This window comes from Camelina sativa, chromosome 16 (assembly GCF_030686135.1).
Source record: "Camelina sativa cultivar CO46 ecotype springtype chromosome 16, ASM3068613v1".
NCBI lineage: Eukaryota > Viridiplantae > Streptophyta > Magnoliopsida > Brassicales > Brassicaceae > Camelina > Camelina sativa.
Genome location: NC_141895.1, coordinates 17,883,105 through 17,910,462, shown reverse-complemented (window position 1 = coordinate 17,910,462; position 27,358 = coordinate 17,883,105). Strand labels below are relative to the sequence as shown.

Here is a 27,358-nt window from a genome sequence, read left to right as displayed (position 1 = left end):
ATGACCTCATCTCAAATATTCTCGAATCATAAGTTCTCAACTTATTTCTACCTGAATCAAAAGTTCTTATATATTTCTCTATATACCTGAATTTAAATGGTTTACGAACAAAATTCGATAGAAAACCACATAAATCAGGTTTGAAACCAATTTTAAAACGGTTTATCGTTCCAACTTCCCAAATTACGAAATCACATTAAAATTACTCGGTCAAGCAACTGTTGTTTCAGTATCGGAATCATTGACATTATCCAGAAGAGAAAAGTCTAGATTTTGACCAAATACATCAACTGCCGACTAATCTTTGAAACTTCTAACGCTGCTAATTGTAGAATTACTTTTGGAACTCCATCAGTGTCTCCATCCTCGATTAATTTAGCGGGCTTTATATACTTTGATTCCATTTCATTGCATCTGATAGCTTCCATTGACGAACCCGCACGAATAAAAGACCAAAAATATATCGGCAAAATTATATCAGAAAAAAATAAAAGATTAAAGCTTTTGATATAAACATGTAAATTTTATGTAGATATAATGTTATTTTCTTAATTAGTTGTTCCTATCACGTTTCAAAAATAATAATTCTTTTGACATAACTTATGTTATTTTTTTTAGATTTGTTATTCACTATTTCTTGATTAATAATAATATACATGCTTAATGAATTATTTTTTTGTTTATACATGCCAAAATTTAATTGAGAAAACAAATATAATATAATTAGCATACAATGGAAAATATATTAGTTTTGTCAATTTTCCTTTTTGATTTAGGAAATTTTTTTAGATAAAATGATGTAATTTTTTTGTAGATTTAATTTTATTTTCTTAATTAGTTGTTTTGAATAATAATAATTTTTTATGTTTATTATCTTAATTAACTGTTTTGAAAAAATAACAATTTTTTGACAAATGTCAACATCTTATCAGTATAGTTGACACGTGTCATGATTCTGTTATTGGCTAACTTTCAAAACCCAATTTTATATAATAAGATTGTATTATACTTTATGTTATAAATCTAAATATTCTACATATCATTCCGGTGAGATAATGGGACGGATTTGGATCAACATTCATATAATTTTAAATAATTTAATTTGGCACTACAACATGGGTAAATAATTTTGTGTAGTGAGATCTTACTCTTTTTATAAGTAAGACTCACATACATTTAATTAAATATACTGTTAATTATTACAAAACACCAATATATATATATATATATAATAACAATGTAATATTTATATTAAAACTCAATCTACTTCTAACAAAATTATAAAAATTAGATATAATAATAAAATGAAAAACGTAAAAATTTTCCCGTGGTGTACTATGGGGTAAATCCTAAATATATTCTCCAAAATATATATTGTTTTAAATCAGTTCGAGCATACACTAATTATGTCTACTAAATTAAAAATATATATCACACAAATAAAATAAAAAAATTATAGAACAAGTCTAGAAACTTCTTAGTTATACAGAGAAAAAAGAAGAAGGTAAATTGATATTTAAAAACTTGTTTACTATCAACAAATTTAGTATTTCATCAAAAAATATATATAAACCTAAGCAGCTAAAACAATTTGCCCCCAAGAAATGCTAAAAATAAATATTCCAAGACCCTTCAAATTGAAGGCCCATTAAAAAAACTTTGGGTCCAGTAAATATAACCATCCTCCCGCCCTAAATCAGTCATTTTCCCGCCACTTCTCCTTCGTCTTCTCCAGTCGGCACAACAACAAAACGCTTCTCTCTTTCTTTCTCTCTCTCTCTCTCTCTCTCTCTAGGAAACGCAGAGACTCTCTGCCAGATAGTGAAGTTGAAAGAGCGATGGCTACGGATGAGGAGATTAAAAACGAATTCAAAAGAAGCGGCTTTACTCTCGTGGAAGAAGACGAGATTCTTAAAAAATGTAAGCGGCGAGGCGACACTCTCTATCCTCTAATGAATGATTCTCTCTGCCCAGATCTTATGAATTTTTGTTTCTTTTGGTCTAATCAATCAGGTGTCACTCTCTGTATAAACTACAGTCTTAACCCTTCTGATCTCGTTTCAAGTTGGGAACTTTATCATCTCAATCGGTAAAAAAAAAATCACTTCTTTTTTTAAAATTCGCCATCTACCCAATTGCTCCAATTCATTGTCAAATTCAATGCTTTTAATCCCCAATAGAGATTATAAGTGTATGTGTAGTAGTTCAACAACGAGTAATGAAGTAATGAGTTTCATGTTTGAGAGTGGTTGTGTTAGTGATTCTAAGGCCTAATTATGTATAACTTTCCTTGGTCATGTTATTGTTGGAAGTAGAGAATTAAGTTTTGTTTTTTTCCTTTGTGTTTGGATTGGATGCAACAGACAGCTTCTTGATCAAACTGTTAACAAGGATGAGATGGATGGGTTTGTTTTGCATCTTCAGAACGAACAGAAAGAATCTATTATGAGAGAGGAAGAATCTGGTCTGCATCTTTACTCCAATAGAGATGTAGATATGTAAGTGCTTTTTACCAGGTTTCTTTTTTCATTGCATCAACTTTTACCAGGTTTGTTTTTGAAAGGCATGTAAATTTGGTTTTTGATCTAGGCTTTTGGACAAGGTGCCTGAAGATACGGAAGAGATTGTAACTACCCCTACAAACAAGTCTCAACGATTACATCCGGATCCATTTGATTCGATAAGTAGATCAAGAGATTACGGTTACTCTACTGGGAAGTCAGTTGGACATGTGACACCTTTTGGGCGACGAGTCGAAAAGTTTTTGGTGAAGTTCAACATAGGTAATGTGGCGGCTCATGCAGAGAATGGAAACAACAATGATGTAGAAGACAGCGAGGATGATGATATCATTAAGAGAGTTCAAACCAGCCAGCGGTGTTCTCTAAAAGTCAATGGCTCAGGCCCTGAACCAGGTTGCAGGTTCATGTATGACAGAACTGAGGACAGGTTTAATGCACTTGAGAACCGGATCGTAAGGCATGCTGATGCATTTGCTGCCTCAGGCTTATATGAGGAACAGGTGGATCCTGCTGTTGCTTCACAGGTAGCTTTGCTTGTACACACTACTTTCATGTCAAATAAGTTAACATTGGGGTATAGAGTTGCTTACATTGTGCTACTGGTTTCAGAGAAGTATATTTGCGGTGGGAATGATTTGCTGTGATGCAGAAGGGCATTTGAATGACAAGTCCATTCTATTGCAGAGCAGGTAACTCAATTATGGCTTCACTTGTCTTTGTATATAATTGCGAAGGATTATGACTCTAAAGTTGTAAAATTCAGATGCATAAGCTTTTTTGAATTTGGATTCCCCAATGACTTAATACATTGTGGTCCTATATAGGTATAATCGTATATAGCTAGTTATTGGCATAACTGTCTTTTAAACATGAAATATCTGAGTCTCCCTATCCTAATGCCAACAAATTCGATGATTTCAGTGCCGAGCGTACTTCAGGACAGCGTGTTCCACTGGACTTAAACAAACTAGATCAGTTCTCCATTTTCCCTGGCCAGGTGATAGATAGCTTAAAGCTAACAGCTTTAGGTTCTGTTTTTTTTTCACAGAGACTCGTAATATTTATGTGGAGGTGGTCTGAATATAATACAGATAGTTGGCATTGAGGGACAAAATCCTAGTGGACATTATCTCACGGCATCCAAGCTAGTAGATTTAGTTCCCTTAACACTTACTGCTGATGCGGATCTACCTCCTGCTAAGAGGCAAAACTTGGATCAGGAGGTCGTAACTTCTGCAGAAGAATCTCATAAATTATCAGGGGTTTCATTTGTAAGTATGCAACCATCCTTTATATATAGGGCTGTGTTAATATTTTCTTTCTTTAACTACAAAGGAGCATTGATTTTTCTTTCTTATACTTCACACATAATCAATTTGTTGCGATGAATGAAATGCAAAATGTTGAGAAATATAGAGATCTCAAAGCTGATTTGGTTCGCTAGGTTGGTAACTCCAAAGACTGGAGAGCTCTTTTAGTTACTGACTTCGATATTGCCAGTCAATATTAGTATGTTGTATTCCCTTTCTCTTTTTTTTTGGCGATATTTTGAAAAGTATATATATATACATGTTCTTTCATGCATAGATATTCAGTTTTCATTAACAAGCACAAGGGTGGTTTGTTCAGAAACATGTAGTATCATAACATTCTAGTTGGGGATTCGAAATGATGCGTAAAGGTCTTTCTGTTGATAGATAATTGCATCCGGACCATTCACCACATCAGACAACTTGCTGTTTGAGCCGCTGAATGAGCTACTAGCCTATGCTAGAAGAAAGCCACCACAGTTACTCGTGCTGGTGAGTAACGAGAATGCATTCAGACATTCTGTAGACTTTTTCTCTTGTGTGATTGTGTCTTGGGGTCACTTACGTTTTTATTTCCAAACTCAGCTTGGACCATTTGTGGATTCTGAGCATCCGGAGATTAAGAAAGGAGCTGTTGATGCCACCTTTAATGAGATATTCCAAGTGGAAGTCCTCAGGAAGGTACTGAAAATGGAACAGTAGATATATATTGAAGGCTTATTTACTTTGGAATAAACAAAGATATTTATGTTTGAGTTTCTCAGTTGCATGATTATACGGAGTTCATGGGTTCAGAAGTAAGAGTGGTTCTGGTGCCATCCATCCGTGATGCTAACCATGATTTCATATTCCCACAGGTGCTCTTTTCTCTCTCTGAAAATCTCTCTTCTCGCATTTACGCATTTCTCTTCTTTCTTTTTGATGTGACAAGTTTCCTTTGTGTTGTCAGCCTCCTTTCGACATTCACATACCTGATCTCGAACATCAGGTATTAGATTTTTCTCATTAACAAGTCTCCGTTTCATCACTTAATGTTCCTTGCACATGTGGATATACATATTTACTGTTTTTTCGTCTTTCACTCCTCATACACTACAGACGACCAGTCTGTCAAATCCCGGAACCTTTGAGGCAAACCAGGTAATAAAATCACTGTGGCAGTTCTCTTTTAAGAAGCCAGTGTTTTTCAAGTTCTTACAATATAAACATTAATTGGGTATTCTCAGGTGAAGGTAGGTTGTTGCACGGTGGATGTACTAAAACACCTGAGTGGTGAAGAGATGTCAAGAAATCCAAGTGGAGTCCCCACTGATCGCATGTCCAGACTTGCTAGCCATCTCCTCCGTCAGCGAAGGTAACTTTTGCATTTAGTAGTTCCATCTATATATTCTCAGCTACAAAATACTCAAAAATTGGATTCTTATGGAACAGCTTTTATCCTCTGCATCCACCTCCCGAAAGCCTTCCTTATGATTCCTCACTCGCTCCTAAGGCGCTAGAGATTTCATCAATCCCGGATATTCTCCTGCTTCCATCAGACATGAGGTACTTCGTGAAGGTGAGTCAGTATATTAGTAGTGGCATCAAATTCAAAAGCTAGAGTCAGTATGTTAATAGTGGCATCAAATTCAGAAGCTAGAGTCAGTTTGTTAATAGTAGCATCAAACTCAGAAGCTAGAAGATAAAAGAAGAGTTGCTGAATGTATTTCTGAATGTTGTTAAGGTTTTATCTCTTGGGGAAGGGGAAGATGCAGTCAATTGTGTGTGTGTAAACCCGGGAAGACTTGCGAAAGGAGAAGGGGCAGGTACTTTTGTTGAGCTTACCTACAAGGGCTCTCCGGAATTGATGCACGCTTCCATCATCTCTATTTAAAACAGAACCGGCGGTGTTTAGCCAACTCTAATAGTTTCAGATTTAAGAGAAGCTTTTGGTTCCTCATTCTTTCCATGCTACCATTATACGCAATGTAGTCTTCAGATGTATAGTAAATCTCCCTCATCAAGAATCACAAATTCAAAGAAGATGCTAAAAGGAACTCAACTTTTATGTTTAGTTGTTTACCAAAGTCAAAGAGGAGTGAATGAGATTATAAAATTTATATCCGAAAGAACTCTATTTTACGATTTATTAGTATATTAGGTTCATGCCAATAGAAGCAATGGAGTATTAGCCATTACTCTTGTATCTAAGACGCATATAAAGTAAAACGAAAATTAGTCTTTATTAGGTAATTCTCAATTTAATACATTATTGATAACTAAATCCTCTTACAGAAAAGTTCGACTTCGTGATCCCACAGACAAAACTCACAAGCAGAAGAAGTATTCATGTCTTTGTCTTCACCGTAAGGATTCCTTGCTAAGAACGTCGTGGTTTTACCGTCGCACTCGCACTTATCTCGAACGTATGCTGTTTTGAGTCGTTCCATCACCGGGTTGGCATGATCCCAAACGAACTCTCTAATCTTTTCAATCTTGTGTCGAAGTTCCACCAGCTCCTCTATCGTAGTTGACATCAACGGCTTTACAAGAGAAGACAAGATCTTGAAACCCTTTTGTTTTGTTTGGCCTCCAAGACAGATTAGAATCAGCCCATAGACATATTTTGCCTCTTTGTTTCCTTTTTCTGCAGCTTTAGCTAAATATTTGAGTCCTTTGTGCTCACGGTTATCAAGAAAGTAGTGGATGAATCCTCTGCGAAACAAAGCTTCGGGGTTTCCATTCTTGCGACATCTTTTGAAAAAATTGGAGAACGTTTCATGGTCGTGATTCCATGGGAACATAGGGGTTTCTTGGAGCGAAAGTCGGCAGAGAACATATTGATCATCGCAGATGTTTCGAAACGGTTTCGAAACCAATCGGAGACTACGAACCTCTGACAAGGAAGAAGCTGCGATGCTTGAAGAAATCTCCACAAGAAGCTCTTCCGGTAAAGAATCGAGGCAAATTCTTGTTTTCCTAGATTTCCTTATAGACGAAGAAGACGAGAACAGAGAGGATGATACCATGTTGTTGTTGTTGTTGAGATTCAAGAATACTGTATCCAATTTGGCCAGATCCCTTTAATAATTTATAGAGAGCTAAATTCGTTTTTTCCTTTTTTGATTAGGAGAGACAAATTTTCCTTTTTGATTAGGACTTAGGAGAGGCTCTTTCGAGCTAATCTATTCACTTGTTGTTAAAAAAAAAAAGGAAAAAAATAAATAGACGTGTGACTTAAAAAAAACAAACAGGAAAGTTATTGATAAATAGGCTTAAAATCCTATTCTCAACCCGTCTAGGATTTTAAGACCCGATAGACTCGAGAAGATTGATTGTATGTCCATCGAACAGAATCAAGAACTCACTTTCGCCGGTTTCCTTTTCGAATTGTTTATTGGTCTGACCTTTACAAAAGCCTTTTGAAGATCCTACAACAACAACAACAACAACAAAAAAGTTTCATTAGAATTAATAATGACAATAATCCTATGCGTTATAAACTAAACTACTCAATTGATTTGTCATGAGCACTTGAGCAGATAAACAAAAATAGATTAATACCTCATTGTAAAGAGCTTCAAGATATCAGCAGATATATATATATATATATATATATATATATATTTGTTAATCTAAAATAGATTCTATAATAGCAAGAGAAGCATGTCGTCACATATGGCGAAGATGATATCCAATAACTGGCTAGGTTCAAATCAATACAATCAAACTACTCAAGAGACAATCCTTCCCATATCCTCATACAAAAGTATAGCATCAAGGAGGCATAACAATTTAAAATCAAAGACGTACTTCCTAATACAATCTCCACCTCCGTGATGATGTAAAGACACAAACCCAAGATCAAAGTTTCAGCATTTTTTATTCACTGATCATACAAAATTAGCAGTAACCACTTATGTAAGGCACTTGTTTACCTGAAGATCAGAAGAATCAGTACCAGATGTTTCAGTAGTCCAAAGGCTTTCCAAATTGAAATAAACCCTGGCTTTCTCATCGAGTGCATGGACTACAAATTTGCCTACACGGTATCCAGAGAATTACAGCCAAAACACAACTCCAACGAAATATAAGAAAAAATCAACACTTTGTGTAGATAGAAGAAACATGAACACACGAACCGTAGTCTATGACAACCCACTTGCTATCGTACCCTTGCACAGAAGGCAGCATTATATGTTTTGCTCCTTTCTGCTTTTGCTTGGCCTGTGAAGAGCAATACAACAAGAAACCATTTGATCATCTTCCAAAATAACAGATTTCACAAAACAGAGCTACTTGTCAATTCTAACATATAGAATTCACAAAATTGGCTAAACCCAAATCAAAACAATCTCAACAATAGAGGAAGGTGGGAAGACGTGTGTACCTTATAGACTAATGCTTGAGCGATGTTTTTTAAGTGCCAATCGGATCTTCCGGTGGCGACGACCATGTAATCGGCCCAGAAACAGTGATTGTGAGTTGGAACCACCGTAACGTTATCAGCTTTCACGTCGGCGAGTATCTTCTCCACCTCGGGAAGAGTGAGAATCTCTGAGACATCTTTAGGCCCCCCGGCGGTTGTAGAAAAAAATGGAGAGGAGGCTAAGATGCGATTCGGAGCACAGGATAAACCTAACTTCCATGATTGATCTTGAATAAGAGAGGAGCAACGAGATCGGAGAGCCGTCAACATGATGATTGATGATGAGCTTAGGTGCGGTTTTGAAAATGGCCACGATTTGGATCTAAACCCTAATTACCGACTTGATTGACCGGAGCTGTGTTGCGCCTCTCTTGCGATCTTCCTTCTTTTTTTTTTTTTAGTTTGTTTACGGCTTTAATTAATCATTAGCAAATAAAATAAAATAAAATTTTATATATGAAATCACAACATAATTAAAATGAAATTACATGAATGTATCAATTAATTGTTTTAAAAATTGATTAACATAATGTTTGAAATTAGCCAAAATAGCCTTATTGGAGACATTCACCAAAGGGTCAAATCACCAAAGAGATTATTACATCACGTTGGCATCTACTCTAACAACATGTTGTATCTAGAGAGATCCGACATGATTACGCAAAAACTTCTGATTTTGTGATTGAACATAAGCTTTTTTTACGACTTGAACATGTTTTAAGTTATACGGGATAAACCAAACCATCTGCAACTTTAATTAATGAAACTATAAGTTTTTTTGGCTAGTTAAAGAAAATAAAAAACACTAATAATAGTATAATTTTATTTTCCACCTTAATTGTTAAGCTTCTGTTACATAATTATAGACATTTATGTAACATTAAAATAACAAGTTGTTCGTCCGTTAAAGCCTGAAAAGCATATTCCTTAGCAAACAGAGCAGCATATTCGGCTCAATCACTTTGTCTTAGACATAGAGAATCATAGATAGATCCGAAATTAATTTAACGTGTATATTCAGTACTCTAATAATATATACCCACACTCTATATATGCGTTTCTAAAACTGTCTTCTGGATTAAAAAAAAAAAACTTGACTTACAATAATATATATATATATATCCTTGGATATATCTTATATTATACTGTATATAGTTTCGGATAAATGTCATTAATATAAAATAATACTACTAAAAAAAACCTAATAACCTCATCTGTAATCCTACATAGAGGATCGTGTAGACTTGCTAGTAAAAGAAACAATAAATAATCGTTTGTTGTTTGTTGCCGAAGAAAAAAAAAAAAGTGAGAAAACAAAATTGAGGAAGAAGAAGAAGAAGAAGAAGAAGAAGAAACCATTAGAGAGAGTCTCAAAAAGGTAAAGCTTTCAACACGCAACCTTATGGATTCATGTCGTCTCTGTCTCTGTATCTTCTTCTTCTTCTTGCTGTAGAAGAGCTACCGCGTGCGTGATTGAAACCCTACGATCAAGATCCATCAGATCACCTATATTGATAAAAATGCATGAATCGGTGGGTTCATCTTCGTCTCACTATATCTCAATTTTCACGAATTTTCCTCTCATCTCCGCCGTCTTAGCTTTCACCATCGCACAATTCATCAAATTCTTCACCTCCTGGTACGTTTTCATATCCCAGAGAGAGTCTTTTAGTTTGTCTCATGTTCTTGAATCTTGTTAATATGTTTCTTTGGTTAATAGTAGTTTCTGATCATTTGGTATATAATATGAATCTTGAAGCTCTGGTGTAAGTTATTATTTTTTGTGTAGGTATAAGGAAAGGAGATGGGATATGAAAAGGCTTGTTGGGTCTGGAGGTATGCCTTCTTCACATTCAGCAACAGTTACAGCTTTAGCTTTAGCTGTTGGTTTACAAGAAGGCTTTGGAGGTTCACATTTCGCTATCGCTTTGGTTCTCACTTCCATTGTATGTTTTTGCTAATTTTACTCGCTTTTATACCCTTTCTTATATCATCAGTCACTTCAGGGGATGGTTATATTCTGATGAGGGATTTGCTTTTTTTTTTTTTTTTTTTTTTTTTTTTTTTTTTTTTTGTGTGTGTGTGGCAGGTGATGTATGATGCAACTGGTGTAAGATTACATGCTGGACGCCAAGCTGAGGTTTAAATTTGTTTGTTTTTCTTTTGGTGTCAGAACTCATGAAGCTGTGTTCTGTTTACTGATTTGGGTCTGCTTCTTTATATTTTTCAGGTTCTGAATCAGATTGTGTACGAACTTCCAGCAGAACATCCTCTGGCTGAAAGCATACCTTTGCGTGAACTTCTAGGTCATACTCCTCCTCAGGTGAGTAAGTCCATACCAGTTGAGTCAGATCACACCAAGCCTTGATCAACTGGGACTTATATAGGGTTTTTTATGTAGGACTACTAACAGAATGATTGTGATCAACAGGGACTTATATATGGTATTTTATGTAAGACTAGTAACAGAATGATTGTGGTCAGTACCTGAGCTTTATTTTTGGTGTTATCAGGTCGTTGCTGGTGGAATGCTTGGAATTTCTACAGCAATTGTTGGGTACTTAGTCACCTTGGTAGGCAAATCAGCATAGGTGCAGCAAAGTCTCGCCTTTTATGCTCCATATATAGTGTGTCAAAGCCGTTTGTAGGTAGTGTTGAAACAGCGACGTGCTCTGGAAACTAGGTTTCATTGACCCTAGTTTCTTTCTTTTTTAAAATTTTTTTTTGTTGCTCAGCTCGTATGATTGACACCATAGTATAGGTTTGATCTTGTAAGAAAACAATGAAACTTCATTGAAAAGTGGTGAAAAATGGAGTTTAAAGCTTTATCTCTATGAAAAGCACAGCTAGTGCTGATTTCCTCTGTTTATTTTAAACACATATCTTAGCATTAACTGTTTCTTCCGCCACATTGAAGATGGCACGATCGAGCTAGCTGATATATGATTCCTCTAATGGTGATAGTATAAGGAGGAATAGCTTTTTATGTCAACACAACCTCCTGAAATGAAACATATACTTTATTAAAACAAACAGGTCAAGCTAGTCAGGGTCAAGCGAGCTGATTAAGTACCTCTGATGGAGATATTCATGCATCGATTTATTTAACCCGCAAGTTACCTTTGGTATTCATTTAGCCACGGATTGACAACTAAAATGGTTTTGATCAACAATCTTTATTTTAAGGGTGTGGCAAATCGGTGGGCAGTTCCATTGAGGAGATAGATGTTGTGTCCATGTGTTCGATGTAAGAACATAAAGCGTCATGATGACTGTGGGATGACATCTATATTGAAACTGAAAATTTGTAAGCATATAATTATACTAAGATTTTAACTTCAAATCTTAGTGACGTATACATATATAAAACCTAGCTATGTACATGATTAAGAAAAAAGTAACAGAATTAATAATTTGTAAGCATATACTTTTGCTTAATTTGTTAAATATTTTCTTGTATATGCTGCTTACAAATTAATTTGTGTGTTTATTGCTATTGCAATCTTATTTTGCATCATATACAAGAAAAGTTTAACAAATTAATTAGCAAAACTATGCTTAATTAGAAATTAATTTGTAAGCAAAATTAAGCTAATGTAGTCTTATTTTGCATCATATACAAGAATAGGAAACCAAAGCTTAATTTGTGTTTTATTGCTAATGTAAACTCAAAATTAATAAATTAGATTTGGGCTTCAAGTGAAAAAGAGAAATAGAAATCATAAAAAAATTAGTTTTTTTTTTTTGGTCAAATCCTTTTTATATATATATATATATATATATATATATATTTTTTTAGTTTCGGTCGGAATATTTTTACCCGACCCGTCCACGAAGCATCGCCTCCTCCTCGTCTCCAAGGGTGTTACGGATGATTACGACTTGGTTGGTTGTTTAAGGGTGTTACGGATGATTACGACTTGTGGACGTGTCAGTGGTGAAGGCTCTATGAGAACTCAAACATTTACTCAGCCACAATTGCAACCTTAACCACATCCGCATCAAGTGCGAACAATGAGTTGAATATGCCATATGTTCCGGTTTTCAATTATTTAATCGTTGAACAATATTACTACTGAGGTGGAACCAAAATATAATTTAGCGGCTATTTGCATAGATGAAGATAAGTAACAAAAGATAAGGAAGACCTTAATATCCAAACCACATTTGGAAAATACTAGAGTCTACAAGAATCACAAGTTCAAGTCCAATGTGATGTCCATGTAACTAGGGTTATTAGTAAGATAAAATTCATATATATATATATAGAATAATGTAATAAAACCTTGATGGTAACTTTAAGAGTTGTTCTTATGAAATGTCAATCAAAATCTTTTTATTTTTTTTTCCCTTTTTGTTATTTGCATCTTAATAAAGCGCTACGAAACTATTGCATTTTCAATGTTACTATATTACTCTTTCAATAAGCTCATTAAAGCATAAAACTATTCTTGTCAACATTTTCAAACTCTTCTTTGCATTGTGCCCACAACTTTATATCCATGTTAATATGTTATTCACATTTATTGTTACATTCTTGTACATTAATCCCATACATTTTTACATCCAATGCAAACACCCTCCTTTTTAACATAATAATGAATGAATCCATAAAAAACCAAAAAAAAAAAAAGCAGAGTAGGGGGACCTGTCAAAGACCACGTGACTTTGTCAGTCAAACCCGGACCGACAAAACCCATCTCTCACCGCTCCTTCCAATATCTTTAACCGTACACGTGTCCTCATCTCAACAGAACCAAAAAAATACCAACCTTCATCTATGAAAATCTTAAATCTAAAAGTTACCGTTAAAGTACAACTGTTAGTAGAAGTAGAATCTTAAAAACAAAAAAGAAAGAAAAAATACAGTACTATCGGGAACAACATAATTAACCTTTTCCAAACTCTTTATACTTCTCCCAAGATTCCTCCTAATTGTTTGTGATTGTTCCCATTGCATATTTTACATCAGTATCATCACCTTTATTATAATGGTGATTAACTTAGGCACGTCCTCCCCACGCACACATGATTAGTCACTTTTTATAATTTTTTACAGTATTATATTACTATCACAAACCAGATCTGAGAGTTTACTATAAACCCCTATTAATTTTAGAACAACAAAACAAAAAAATAATAGTGGGTCTATATGATGTTATGCCATTTATACAGAACAAAACAGAGTTAAATAGGATTATTATAAAGACTATCATATTCGTCTCTACTACACAACAGCCCATCTGGTATTAATGTCTCTCTACTTCTGAATCTCTCACTTCATCATCAAGTGGGTTCTATGAGAGTGACGACTCTTTGATTCCTTCGCCACATCTTTCTCCCCTCCCCTCACTTTGATATCCTTCCTTTTAACATCCTTCTCTATGTCATCTCTCTATCCATCCATATAGATAAAAAAAAAAAAAAGGCTTCTGATATTTTTTGTAGGAAGTTATAAGAGACATATCTCTGTGTTTGTGTTGTGTTTTGTTTTTGTAAGAAATGAGATCTGGCGTAGAAGATAACAAAGGATGGATTGGACCATCGACTCCGGAGATATCGAATGGTTTTGAGTTTCAGAAAGGTTCTAACCGGACACCAAACCATCACCGCTCTACTATGGGGAAGCCTGCACCGTCGAAATGGGACGATGCTCAGAAATGGCTTTCTGGTGTAGGGCTTGGTCGTGGCGGTGGCGGTGGTGAGAAGAGTAGTCATCACTCTAGGAATAATAAGCCGAGAAACTCCAACGCTGATGATCTTAGACTTATAGCTTCGGCTTCACAGAGAGAACGTGAAGGAGAAGATCAGTATGTTGATGTTGAATACGAAGACGAAGAAGCGGCGGCGGGAAGGCCGGAGGTTGAGACGAAGAACGTTGACTGTGGTGAATCTGTTTGGAGGAAAGAGAGTAGTATTAATCCTACGGCTGTGATTAGATCGGTTTGTGTGAGGGATATGGGGACTGAGATGACTCCTATTGGGAGTCAAGAACCTTCAAGAACAGCTACGCCTGTGCGAGCTACGACTCCGGTTGGGAGAAGTCCTGTGACTTCACCGGTGAGGGCTTCGCAACGTGGCGAGGCGGTGGGGACGGTGACGGAGACGGTGATGAATGTTAGGAGGGTAGAGAGTAGTAATAATGAGATGAGTAGTAATGGCTTTGGGGAGAGTAAGAAAGCAATGAGTGCTATGGAAGCTCGAGCCATGGCTTGGGATGAAGCCGAACGGGCTAAGTTTATGGCTAGGTGATTAAATGTTAATTGGTTTAAATGATATGGTTGGTTTATTAAATCTGTGCTTAATGTGATTAGTGTTTGAGATTGAGTTTTTTTGTTTGGTATTTTGTTGTGGAATAAGGTATAAGAGAGAGGAGGTGAAGATACAAGCTTGGGAGAATCATGAGAAGAGAAAGGCTGAGATGGAGATGAAGAAAATGGAGGTAATTATGTTGTGTGTAATTGAGGGATTAGTATTATTAATTTCAACCAAATTGAGACATATGTTTTTGGATTGAAAAAGTTTGAGGACAATGTGTGAATGTTTGTGTAGGTGAAGGCAGACAGAATGAAAGCAAGGGCAGAAGAGAAGCTAGCAAACAAGCTAGCGGCCACAAAAAGGATAGCGGAAGAGAGGAGGGCAAACGCGGAGGCGAAGCTGAACGAAAAGGCAGTGAGGACTTCAGAGAAGGCTGATTATATAAGGAGAAGTGGTCATTTGCCTTCTTCTTTCTCTTTCTCCTTTAAGCTTCCTTCTCGCTGTTGGTGTCAATAGTCTTGTGTATTCTCATTATTTATCTTTAGAATGTAATCGTATGGATTTAGTGATTCAATAACTAATTAACGCAGAAACGAAAAGTACTTCAATGGTTTGTTTTGGGGGAGTAGATAGAAGAAAAGGGAGAGATATATATGACTTATGAGACATGAATGTGTTTAAGATATTGAGCCAGTGACTCTTCAGAGTTAGCTAGACAAGGTCCCCACGAGTCATTTGAATACTATAGACACTAACTTATTTTATAGATACATAAACACATTGGGAACCTATAATATTTGATATTACGGGTAAAATCAAAAGTTAGCTTTTCAGCTAAGCAATGATAAGTAAATAAGATATGATGGGAAAGAAAAGTTAATACTACTGATAGTGATTTTGATAGTTGGACTCATATAATTAGACAAAGCTAGTCATAAACACGAAAAAAGAATGTGGGATGAAGGAGAAGTAGAAATAATTAGATTGATGAGATTGTGACTAGTCATATTGTTCTAGAAAACGTTTTATGCGGTCCCCTAATGTTATGTGACCATAAACCGTGGCAATCATTTTCAGGTGTTGAAATTAGTCATTTCAATTATTAAGCATATTTCGACAGTCATAAACAGTCTTTATACAATTTTAGGTAGCTTTAGACCATCATTGCTGGTTGAAATCATAATCGTTTCTCAAAAAAAAAAAAAAAATTTAATTAAAACAAATATAAACCAATAATAAGTCGCCATGTGTAAGAATAGTGTAGTAATCTTTTCTTCGAGCAGCAATTTGAGAAACGCTTCTCTTCTCTCTTGTCTTTTTAATATTTTTTATTATTTATTCATTAAATTTTTGGTAAAACAACGATATGAGTAACCACCGGTAATGATGCTCTTAGATGTTCCTAACTGGTCTTATAGGCGATTATAGACAAACGTTAATCAGTTAACATTTTTTTGTTTTGTTTTAGTTTTGATGTATGTTTGTCAAAATTTTGTTATATATGCATGATATATATACATATACACGTACCTATAGATTCATCTTGGTGGAAAAAATGATTAGTAAAGTTGATATATGTTACTTGATATAAATTGAATTGATTTGACGGTAATATTTATATTTGTTAGTTCAGATATGATATTTGATGGAATTTTTTTAAAACTTGTTTGCATTTGGATCAATTCTATATGGTTTCGGTAAATCCTGAATTTTATATCTAAATCTTTAAATTTTATATTTTCAAATGATTTTTGTTGATCGAATTCTCATTTCTGATAATCTTTAAGGTTTTAGATCTAATATCGGATGGATTTGGACTAGATTAATTTTTCCATCTATTTCAAAATTTTTATTTCAACAACTATTTCAAGATTTTTATATTTTGAATTTTACTATTTATAAACGATGATATTTCATATGTTATATACTATGACTAGGATTTAACCCGCGGTGGGACAATTTTTTTTTATTGTGTTTTAAATATATTTTAATAATTTTAGTTATTAAAATGTTAGTCGAACCGGTATAAATAAAATATATTTTTTTTTTGATGTTTGTATATTTTGTAGTTCTTATAATAAATATGGATATTACTAATATGTTATATGTTGGTTTTAGTGTTGGTTTTAGTGTTGGTTTAATAGTTCAAATCCCACAGCAGATTGGATTTAAAGATCTTTAACCTGCAGAAAATCATCATAGTAATATTTACAAAATATTTATTTGATTAAAATATTTAAACCCGCAGTTACATCCGCCTAACGCACTATGGTTTAATTGATAGGCCTAAATGTGGATACTTATTAACATGCGATAGATTGCAGTATAACACTTTTCATATAAAACAGAAAGTATTATATGAATGTTATTCTATATTATTAAAAGTAAAAGATGATCATATATTTTCAAAAATGATAACTAATTAAATTTATTAATTATGTAAAATCCTAGTGTTATTGGCAAAAAGAACACAAATTACATGACCCGTCAAAACAACAGAAAGATCTTAGTAGAGAAACCTATTTATGTCCCTATGGCTTACTACTCACACCGTTAAAATTTTAAAAACCAGTTCATATATAAACAATATGACTGCACAAATAAAACTTAAGGATATGAATAACATATTTTTTTTGCGACAAATGAATGTAACATAAGGTGGAGAGTATTTCTTCAACGTTTTTATAGATTTTTAGTGCTTCTTCCGTTATATTGGCTCAACCGCTCAAGCACACGTTTTATTTATTTTTGATTCATTAACACGTTTTTTAGTTGCAGTGGATATTTTATCAAATGTATACAAAATTAATACCGTATGGGAAATACTGTATAATACTAAAGCAAATAAAGTAAATTTTCTACCATATTAATTAGAAAGTACAAATATAAAACTAATCTTAAAATGTGTAAAAATTACATTCACTTGCTATTAGAAAAATTTAATTAATTAGTTAAACTTTATTAATTATTAATAAATAAATAATAAAATCGTAGACAAATCAAATTAAATAAAATCTACAAAATTAAATAAAATCTATTCAAATCTAAACTAATTTGTACTTGAAAAAAACATTATTAAAAATTTAACAGCTAAGATTTTAAAAATCTAATTTAATAAAATCTACAACTACAAATTTTATCAACATTTTTTAACAGGATTATTTTTTATCAAAAATCTAATCAAATAAAATCTATATCATTTCCGTTTAACAACTTAAATTTTAAAAACTAATAAATAACATAATAACAAAAAAATTATTACAATTAATAGAAAAATTCAGCCTGCGGTTATCCGCAGGTTACTACCTAGTTTATTTATTAAAACTGGAACCAAACTCAGTTACTCAAAAAGTATAAATAAAAAAATTGCATGTGTGTTAGTAGGACCGAAGTGAAACGACCTAACCCGTTTTTTTATAAATAATAAATAATAATAATAATAATAATAATAATAATAATAAACTACAACTAGTGGTCTCATATCCACTAGTCACCTAACCACAATCACAACCAACAACGGAATAACCAATACCAATAAATAACCAATAATAAACCAATATCATAACATAACAATATCCAAATACAAAATACCAAGAAACACCAAATCAGCAATCCTAGCAATGTTTATAATGACCCAACTCTAACAACCTAGTAATGCCAGACAACATCCAATCGAGTCCCTAGAACATCCTCCTCTTCATTGCCTTGATTCCACGATCACACTTTGCCTTTACCTGCACCATAAATACAAATTGAGATGCATGAGTATTTGATAAATACTCAGTGAGGCAATCCTCCCATCTACTGGGCTATACACACAAGCAACAATGATTCCAATGTTCCAAACAAACAACAAACAAAACATACAAACCAGGAAAACAAACATCATCTCGCTGGAAGGGAGGTGTCGACCGACACCAGCCAAGTGTCGACCGACACCAGCCAAGTGTCGACCGACACTGGCATTGGTGTCGACCGACACTACCCCACAGTGTCGATCGATGCCATTTTGCTGGTGTCGATCGATACGCCACCTGCAACTGCGATCCGCTGCGAAGTCGAGAGTCGAATCTCGCTCCCAAAATCCACCAACACATCCAATACTCAAAACCCAAGCCGAAAACATCCTTAGAAACCTGTAGCAAACAATCCCCAACAAGAAAACACACAAAACAACAACAAACAAGCAAGAACAAGGAAATCAAAGGCTTCGATTAGCCATGGTCATGCACTCACCTCTTTACAGTAAGATTCAGACCAACAACAACGAATCCAACCCTCCTAGCAAGCTTCTATCACGTCTCTAGCCCTGGATCCTCACTATCCCAGCAAGATCTCTCCAAAAACGCCTTCAAATCTCACAAACTCTCTCTCCAAAGCCTTAAGAACCGTTTCTCTCCTTTTATCTCTGTATTCTCTCAAAAACGGCGTGAGACAAAACAAAACACGACCCTATGTCGTTTTCTCCCTTTTAAACCTTGGTTCAATGGTTTCCTTAAACAAAACCTGTCCAAATCGATAATTAAATCGAACTGGACAAACCAACAAACCTTGGTGTCGACCGACACAACCATGGGTGTTGATCGACAACCACCCCCAAAACGCAGATTTTTGGTTCGCAGGCGTTACAATTCACCCCCACCAACATAGATTCGTCCTCGAATCTCGAACAACCATCAGTCAAGGACTCCCATGAAACCGTCTCCACGGCCCGCACTCCTCCGACCGATCTACGAAAGGTCACTTTTAGGCGATAGACTCACGTTCCAGGCATTATTTGCTCTCGACTTTTGGACTTTCTTTTACTCACAGGCCTAAACCTTGAGTTTTTATTGGCTCCTCATCAAGCCAAAGCCTGCATGCCATAATATTGGCTCCTCATCGGGCCTAAGCCCGCATGCCATAATATATATAAGGAAGTCCAATACTCGTCTCTCGGGTTGCCACCCTACAACGCGCCCCCGGATCGTCATCCGAAGTCGATATACAAACCACATTTCCAAGCCACAAAGTCTCATAATATGGCGGTACTAGGAGAACCAAAGTCCCCCAAGAGTCGCGAGCAAACAATTCTGAACACGTCTGAGTCCTATCCCTATCAAGGTTTCCTTCTCTTGGCTCGCGTAAGACAACACAATGTCGTACCAACCACATATCCCCTCACTGGAATACCTCATGACCACAGAAGGGTCATCTCACTGCCCCACGGGCTGCCACAAAGGCCAAACAAATGTCCTAAACAGGACCACCACCAAGGCCAAACAAATGTCCTAAACAGGACTGCCACAAAGGCCAAACAAATGTCCTAAACAGGACCGCCACAAAGGCCAAACAAATGTCCTAAACAGGACCGCCACAAAGGCCATCTGTCACGAAGGACCGTCACAAAGACCATCTGTCCCGAAGGACCACCTCAACAGGCACTCTGGCTAAACAGCTTCTCGCTAAACAACCCACCACAAAGGCCACACAATTGGCTAAACAGCCCGCCCCAAAGGCCACACAAATGCTAAATATCCCGCCACAAAGGCCACACAATGGCTAAACAGCCCGCCACAAAGGCCACACAATATCTCAAAAGACCGCCACACTCGGCACAATGACTCAAAAGTCCGCCACTAAGGCCACACAAGCCCATCCATGGCCCTCCGCCATTGAAAATGAACAAATTCTAACTCACATAAAACTTTCCATTTTTAGCACTTTCCACTTCTGGAAACTTTCCAATTTTAGAAACTTCTAACTCAGGAAATATTCCCTTAAACCACCGCCTCACGGAAATTTCATACCCCGAAAACCACCTCATCTTGTTACTTAGTCGCACAACCAACCACCCCAAGCGACCAAGTAAACAAGATAGATGGGCTGGAATACTCCATTCCCGCTCCAGCCACGGATTACAGATGGGACCAGGCTAGGATAGCTCAAGTCGCGGCTTGCTTCTCATACCACTTCTTAAACCTTGCCTTCATCCTCGCCTCAAGCTCCCAAGTCTGCTCCTCAACACCATCACAGTCCGAAAGGACTCTCATCAAAGGAATCTTCTTCTTCCGAAGTTCCTTGATCCTCCTCCCAAGAACCCTCACTGGTCTCGCCTCCAAAGTCATGTTAGGCTGAATATCCTCAGGAATCTTAAAAAACAACTGATCATCCTCACGGAGACACTTCCGCAACATAGACACATGGAAAACCTTATGGAATGCTCGCATAACCACAGGTAACTCCAGTCTATATGCCACCTGTCCAACTCGCTCAATCACTCTGAACGGACCCATATACCTCAGACTCAAATTAGTCTCAGTCAATGACCTGTTCGGACCCCGTAACATGGCCATCTTGAGGTACACTTTATCTCCCACCTGAAACTCAAGATCTCTCCTCCTATTGGCATAACTCCTCTGCCGATCCTGAGCTTCCTTCATGTTCAGCTTGAGAACCCGAATCTTATCCGAGGTCTCCTGAAAAAAATCTGCCTCGTACATGCTCCTCTCCCCCACCTGAGTCCAGCATAACAGTGTACGACACGACCTCCCATACAGAGCCTCATAAGGAGCCATGCCAATACTCGCCCGGTAACTGTTGTTGTAAGCAAACTCTACCAAGTTCAGGTGATCTGCCCAATGGCCACCCCAATCCAACACACACATCCTCAGCAGATCCTCCAACGTCTAGATCGTCCTCTCTGACTGTCCATCTGTTTGGGGATGATAAGCTGTACTCATATGCACCTTAGTGCCCATCTCTGCCTGAAATGCCCTCCAGAACACCGAAGTGAACTTGGAATCCCTATCAGACACAATGCTCGTTGGCACCCCATGCAACCTGACTATCTCCATCATATACTTCTTAGCCAAGACCCCTGCTCCATCATTCTTCTTAATGGCCAGAAAATGTCCCGACTTAGTCAACCGGTCCACAATGACCTAGATAGCATCAAACGTCCTGGACACTGGCAAACCAACCACGAAGACCATAGTAATCATATCCCACTTCCACTCTGGAATGGGAAGACTCTTCAGCAAACCACCTGGTACCTGATGCTCAGCTTTCACTAGCTGACACACATCGCACCTCGCAACCCAACTAGCCACGTCCTTCTTCATCCCGACCCAGTGATAGTACCTCTTAAAATCACGTTACATCTTAGTCGCTCCTGGATGAATAGAGTACATGCTCGTATGAGCCTCTCTCAATATCTCATGCCTCAACTCCTCATCCTTAGGCACACAAATCCGCCCATGCACCAAAATAGTACCATTAGCCGAAACCTGATACTCTGAATCAACATCCTTTGAGGCATTCACCAGCCCCAAATCCTTATCCTGAGCCAACCACACTCTGCTCAAAAGATCTGCTCTATCAGCTGCAACTAAACCCAATGGCTCCTGAGAATCCGCACACAAACTCAAAGCACTGATCTCTCCTACCAGAGAATCTATATCCTGCTCCTGAGCCGAAGCTGTCCTCTTCCGACTCAGAGCATCTGCAACAAGGTTAGCCTTACCAAGGTGATAAGCTATCTCCAAATCATAATCCACCACCAGCTCCATCCACTGCTTCTACCTCAAATTCAGCTCGGGCTAAGTGAATATATACTTTAGGCTCTTATGATCTGTAAACACCTGTACCTTTGCACCATAAAGATAAGATGTCCAAATCTTCAGGGCAAAAACTACAGCACTCATCTCCAAATCATGTGTAGGATAGTTGTCCTCATGCTTTCGCAACTGCCGCGAAGCATAGGCAATTATCTTCCCATGCTGCATCAACACACACCCCAAACCAACTCTGGATGTATCTGTATACACCACATAGGGTTCCCCCTGCTCAGGCAAAGCCCACACCAGAGCAGTAGTCAACCTCTCCTTCAGGCTTGCAAAGCCTTCCTCGCACTCCTGTGACCACACGAAAGGAACATCCTTCCCTGTCAACTTAGTCAGAGGACGTGCTCTACTGGCAAAGCCCTGCACAAACCTCTTATAATAGCCTGCCAACCCAAGGAAACTCCTGATCTCCGTGGCATTCTGCGGTCTAGGCCAATCTCTAATAGCCTGAATCTTCTCCGGATCTACAGAAATCCCATCTGCAGACACAATATGACCCAGAAACCCCATCTCACGCTGCCCGAAACTACACTTGCTCAGATTAACAAACAGCTTCTGCTCGCGCAGCTTCTCCAGAATTGCTCTCAAATGCACTGCATGCTCCTCAGGACTCTTAGAATAAACCAGGATGTCGTCGATGAAAATGATGACAGACACACCCAAAAACTCCTCAAACACGCTGTTCATCAATCTCATAAACGCTGCTGGTGCGTTAGTCAACCCAAACAACATCACCACAAACTCAAAATGCTCATATCTCGTCCTGAAAGCAGTCTTCCTCACATCTGCCTCATCTATCGGAATCTGATGATAACCCGACGCCAGATCTATCTTGGAGAACCAAGTAGCACCTCTCAACTGATCCAACAACTCATCAATCCTCGGAAGAGGGTACTTGTTCTTCACAGTGACCCGGTTGAGACCCCTGTAATCAATACACAAGCGGAAACTCCCATCCTTCTTCTTAACGAATAACACCAGCGCTCCCCACGGTGATACACTAGGAGGGATGAACCCCCTATTTTCTTGCTCAACTCTACTAGACAAATAAACAAGTATGTTGACATCAACTCACCACCACCAGGATATCAACACCTCTTGTCCATCCAAGAACTTGTAGTAACTTGTCTCTTAGGGAAACTTCCACAAGATATCTTATTACAAAGTTAGCTTTTCATTTAGCAATTCTCCACAGCAAATCATGAATACGAACGTAATAAAACAAACAAGTACCATACGTTTGCATATTCTGATTTACCGCATCAAATACTTGCAAGTCGCCAACTCAAACCACTTGCCTTGTTTCCCTCAGCAAGCTTACCGAAACCTTGAATCTAGCAACCCTGTCCATCTCCAATGAATGTAATCCAACATCGTCGCAACGATTAGATTATCCTGCCATGAAGGCTTCTCGTGAACTTATGTATCTGGCAAACATGCCTTTCCCGGCTCAAACCGGATGCAACTCCCCTTCCCGAGACTCCAGCACCACCGGCCTCACAATCTTGGTGCAACAACCACACATTCATAACCGCTCTGGTCATAAAACCCTGACCCATTGGTCAACACATCCAAAACCCGAGATTAAACCAACGTCAATCTCTCGAGGTCTACATTCAATCGGTTTGTTTATACTCATGTCTTAGGTATTGCTTACTCCCAAATCCTCCACCCTTAGGTCGCAACCTTCAAGCCATACTGATCTCACTCTCAGACCAGCGTCTTCGAGTTATACTGTCTCACTCTTGGACCACAATCCTCAAGATCTCGGTATCAGGGGAACTACTCATCCTCTCAGGGGAACATAATCCCCTCTGCCACTCTCGGAGCCCCCAGCCCCTCGAGCTATCAGTATTCAGGAGAATAATCATCCCCTCAGGAGGAACAATCGTTAACGACTATAAACATCTCCCGACCAAAAGTACCTCCTGGGGTCCGAGTATAACATTGCAATGTTACACCTTCCCACTCAACTTCTCATATCAACCTGGATTACCCACCAAACAGAGAAGTATCTGATCCAACTGCATATGAACATTTATCTGCCCCTCTAGGCTTGATACCTCTCGAGAAGAATCTTGTACCGGTCATCTACAACTGCTCCATCCTCTTACCAAAAGATGGACAGTCCTCAACATCCGCAGCCCTCGGTTGCACCCCGCCACATGCGGTACACTGGAGCCTGCACTGGTACCCCCTCTCGGTAACCGCTCCCACAACACGCCAACAGATCCGCCAAGCGATCATCTCAACCCTGGGCTCCACCTGCTGCAACCCCACACTTGAGTTCCTAGCACCCCTGGCACGCTCACCGGCTAACCCCCTATGGTCACTCCTGATACGCTTGCGATCCTACGGCATACCTCCGCGTGGAACTCTGGACCACACACTCGCTGGCCTCGGAAACCCGTCCGACCACGGCCACAACAACGCCCACGTACACGACCAACAACTCAAACACCTTTAACCACTGCACTTCCAAGAACAGAGGCTAACAAACAATCTTAACATAACACAAAACCACAAAAACATAAACTCACCGTGGATCACACTGTAGGCTCGAAGAATATGTTCTAGGACTCTATGTCACACACAATTGACTAACTCACATAATCAATCAAGACATGCAATCCAAACATCACAACAGAAACCTAGTGAACCCAAACCTAGAACCGTAAGATACCAAAATGAAATGACCTAACCCGTTTTTTTATAAATAATAAATAATAATAATAATAATAATAAACTACAAATAGTGGTCTCATACCCACTAGCCATCTAACCACAATCACAACCAACAGCGGAATAACCAATACCAATAAATAACCAATAATAAACCAATATCATAACATAACAATATCCAAATACCAAATACCAAGAAACACCAAATCAGCAATCCTAGCAATGTTTATAATGAACCAAATCTAGCAACCTAGCAATGCCAGACAACATCCAATCGAGTCCCTAGAACATCCTCCTCTTCATTGCCTTGATTCCACGATCACACTTTGCCTTTACCTGCACCATAAACACAAATTGAGATGCATGAGTATTTGATAAATACTCAGTGAGGCAATCTTCCCATCTACTGGGCTATACACACAAGCAACAATGATTCCAATGTTCCAAACAAACAACAAACAAAACATACAAACCAGGAAAACAAACATCATCTCTCTGGAAGGGAGGTGTCGACCGACACCAGCCAAGTGTCGACCGACACTGGCATTGGTGTCGACCGACACTACCCCACAGTGTCGATCGATGCCATTTTTCTGGTGTCTACCGACACCAAGTGGTGTCGATCGACACTCCACCTGCAACTGCGATCCGCTGTGAAGTCGAGAGTCGAATCTCGCTCCCAAACTCCACCAACACATCCAATACTCAAAACCCAAGCCAAAAACATCCTTAGAAACCTATAGCAAACAATCCCCAACAAGAAAACACACAAAAAATCAACAAACAAGCAAGAACAAGGAAATCAAAGGCTTAGATTAGCCATGGTCATGCACTCACCTCTTTACAGAAAGATTCAGACCAACAACAACGAATCCAACCCTTCTAGCAAGCTTCTATCACGTCTCTAGCCCTGGATCCTTACTATCCCAGCAAGATCTCTCCAAAAACGCATTCAAATCTCACAAACTCTCTCTCCAAAGCCTTAAGAACTTTTTCTCTCCTTTTCTCTCTGTATTCTCTCAAAAACAGCGTGAGACAAAACAAACACGACCCTAGGTCGTTTTCTCCCTTTTAAACCTTGGTTCAATGGTTTCCTTAATCCAAACCGGTCCAAATCGATAATTAAATCGAATTGGACAAACCAGCAAACCATGGTGCGACACCCACCCCCAAAACGCAGAGTTTTGGTTCGCGGGCGTTACACGAAGGCCCAATATGAGTCTCAAATACTGTTCCTCACTGGTCGGATTCTTTGAAAACACGCAGATCCACTTTTAATCGCATGTTAAGTTTTAATTAAGTTTTCTAATTCCGATTTTATCCTTTTCAATTTCAATTAAACATCTACTTTGTGAATAATTCAGTGGCAATTGATGTAAATAAAACCACAATTTTGGACATTCTTAATTTTGTACTCCTCTTTTAATAGTATTACTAGATTTTAACCCGCGGTACACCGCAAGCATATAATTTCTATTATAATTTAAATTTTATGTTGTATCTATTTGTTAAATATTGAATGTTTTGTAAATAGAAAAATAACTAAATTTTCTAATTGTTGTGCGGCTGAATATTTATATTATTTTTTAACCCGCAATACACTTCATGACCATTTGTTTTTTATATTTAGTTTGTTTTGTTTAGTGTTTAAGATTTTGTTTTAATTTTTAATTATTATAACAAAAATAAGGGATCTAAATACATAATCAGTAATTATACGCTGTGATTAAGTCATATTTTTCGAAATGATTTAATTATTTTATACAATCTTAGTTAAATCAACTTGATTTTATGTCAAATATTCTAATATTAGTAGTGTTGATAAATAATTAAATGAGGATTTAACCTGTGTTTTCACAAATTTAATAATATTTTATTAATTTCAACATGTTTTCTTTATAACTCATCTACTATATAACCACATTATATAATATTTTAGAATTTTTTCATTTTACATATTCGTAATAATTAAATTTTTTATTAAGTTTATATATGTTAATTATAATATTTAAATAATTGTCAATTGAAGTTTTTCTTACGTTAAAAATCAAAGCTTACAGATTTTGGAAAACAAATAGGGAATCAAATTGTTTTTTTCTTTGTTTACATAGGATTCAGATATAGAATATTTTCAAAACACAACATAATGTATGGTTAAATATATGATAGTTTCTATTTCCATATTGATTGCTGTTATTTTTTAATTGAAATAAAATGTAAAATATTTAGGAAACAAAATCTGGAGTAATGTTAGTTTTGGAAATTTTTTAGAGGTTAATATTGTAAATAATTTTTTAAATAAACAAAACTAAAAGGGCATAACACAAAATGTACTTCAAAAATGTTAATATAGATATTAAGATATTTCCATATATATTTTAGGATTATAAATTTATAAATCGCCTAATATCCTTTAGATCATTGGTAGGCGCTATACGTTGGATTTTCATTTCACTTAACATCTCACTTTTTTGCTAAAATGTTATGAATGCTCATCAAATTAGGGTTTTAGTAATATTAGTGTCATATACACTCAAGACTATAATTATTTTATATTTTGCAAATTGTCTATTT

General features: G+C 37.0%; 4 protein-coding genes and 1 pseudogene across 6 annotated transcripts; 3 read left to right on the top strand and 2 right to left on the bottom strand.

Moving 5' to 3' along the window:
• The first annotated feature begins 1,708 nt into the window (after positions 1-1,708).
• LOC104750561 (uncharacterized) lies at positions 1,709-5,940 on the top strand. The gene is made up of 15 exons (XM_010472373.3): positions 1,709-1,920; positions 2,014-2,089; positions 2,364-2,498; positions 2,590-3,046; positions 3,132-3,211; positions 3,444-3,519; positions 3,614-3,793; positions 4,220-4,324; positions 4,418-4,513; positions 4,597-4,689; positions 4,782-4,820; positions 4,931-4,972; positions 5,059-5,186; positions 5,264-5,390; positions 5,556-5,940. Exons 1-15 carry the CDS (start codon positions 1,839-1,841, stop codon positions 5,703-5,705), a joined length of 1,866 nt encoding a protein of 621 aa, XP_010470675.2. The 5' UTR covers positions 1,709-1,838; the 3' UTR covers positions 5,706-5,940.
• Positions 5,941-6,035: 95 nt separating this feature from the next.
• LOC104753667 (putative F-box protein At1g67623 pseudogene) lies at positions 6,036-6,879 on the bottom strand (annotated as a pseudogene). Its single transcript, XR_015585449.1, has one exon. The product of XR_015585449.1 is annotated as a putative F-box protein At1g67623 pseudogene (transcript).
• Positions 6,880-7,150: 271 nt separating this feature from the next.
• Positions 7,151-8,510, bottom strand: LOC104750560 (protein Iojap-related, mitochondrial-like). Its single transcript, XM_010472372.3, has 4 exons — positions 8,202-8,510; positions 7,954-8,038; positions 7,750-7,853; positions 7,151-7,242 (listed from the first exon to the last, which is right to left on the bottom strand). The coding sequence occupies exons 1-4, from the start codon at positions 8,508-8,510 to the stop codon at positions 7,168-7,170; spliced, it is 573 nt and encodes a 190-aa protein (XP_010470674.1). The 3' UTR covers positions 7,151-7,167.
• Positions 8,511-9,308: 798 nt separating this feature from the next.
• LOC104750559 (uncharacterized) lies at positions 9,309-11,109 on the top strand. Of its 2 annotated transcripts, XM_010472370.3 has the most exons (6): positions 9,309-9,618; positions 9,694-9,879; positions 10,030-10,186; positions 10,330-10,380; positions 10,471-10,563; positions 10,754-11,109. In XM_010472370.3, exons 2-6 carry the CDS (start codon positions 9,761-9,763, stop codon positions 10,829-10,831), a joined length of 498 nt encoding a protein of 165 aa, XP_010470672.1. In that variant the 5' UTR covers positions 9,309-9,618; positions 9,694-9,760; the 3' UTR covers positions 10,832-11,109. The 2 variants fall into 2 exon arrangements, with proteins under 2 accessions (XP_010470672.1, XP_087346413.1); XM_087490287.1 differs by having other exon boundaries at positions 9,376-9,879.
• Positions 11,110-13,409: 2,300 nt separating this feature from the next.
• On the top strand, positions 13,410-15,106 carry LOC104750558 (uncharacterized). The gene is made up of 3 exons (XM_010472368.3): positions 13,410-14,488; positions 14,601-14,682; positions 14,793-15,106. Exons 1-3 carry the CDS (start codon positions 13,743-13,745, stop codon positions 15,012-15,014), a joined length of 1,050 nt encoding a protein of 349 aa, XP_010470670.2. The 5' UTR covers positions 13,410-13,742; the 3' UTR covers positions 15,015-15,106.
• The last annotated feature ends 12,252 nt before the right edge of the window (positions 15,107-27,358 follow it).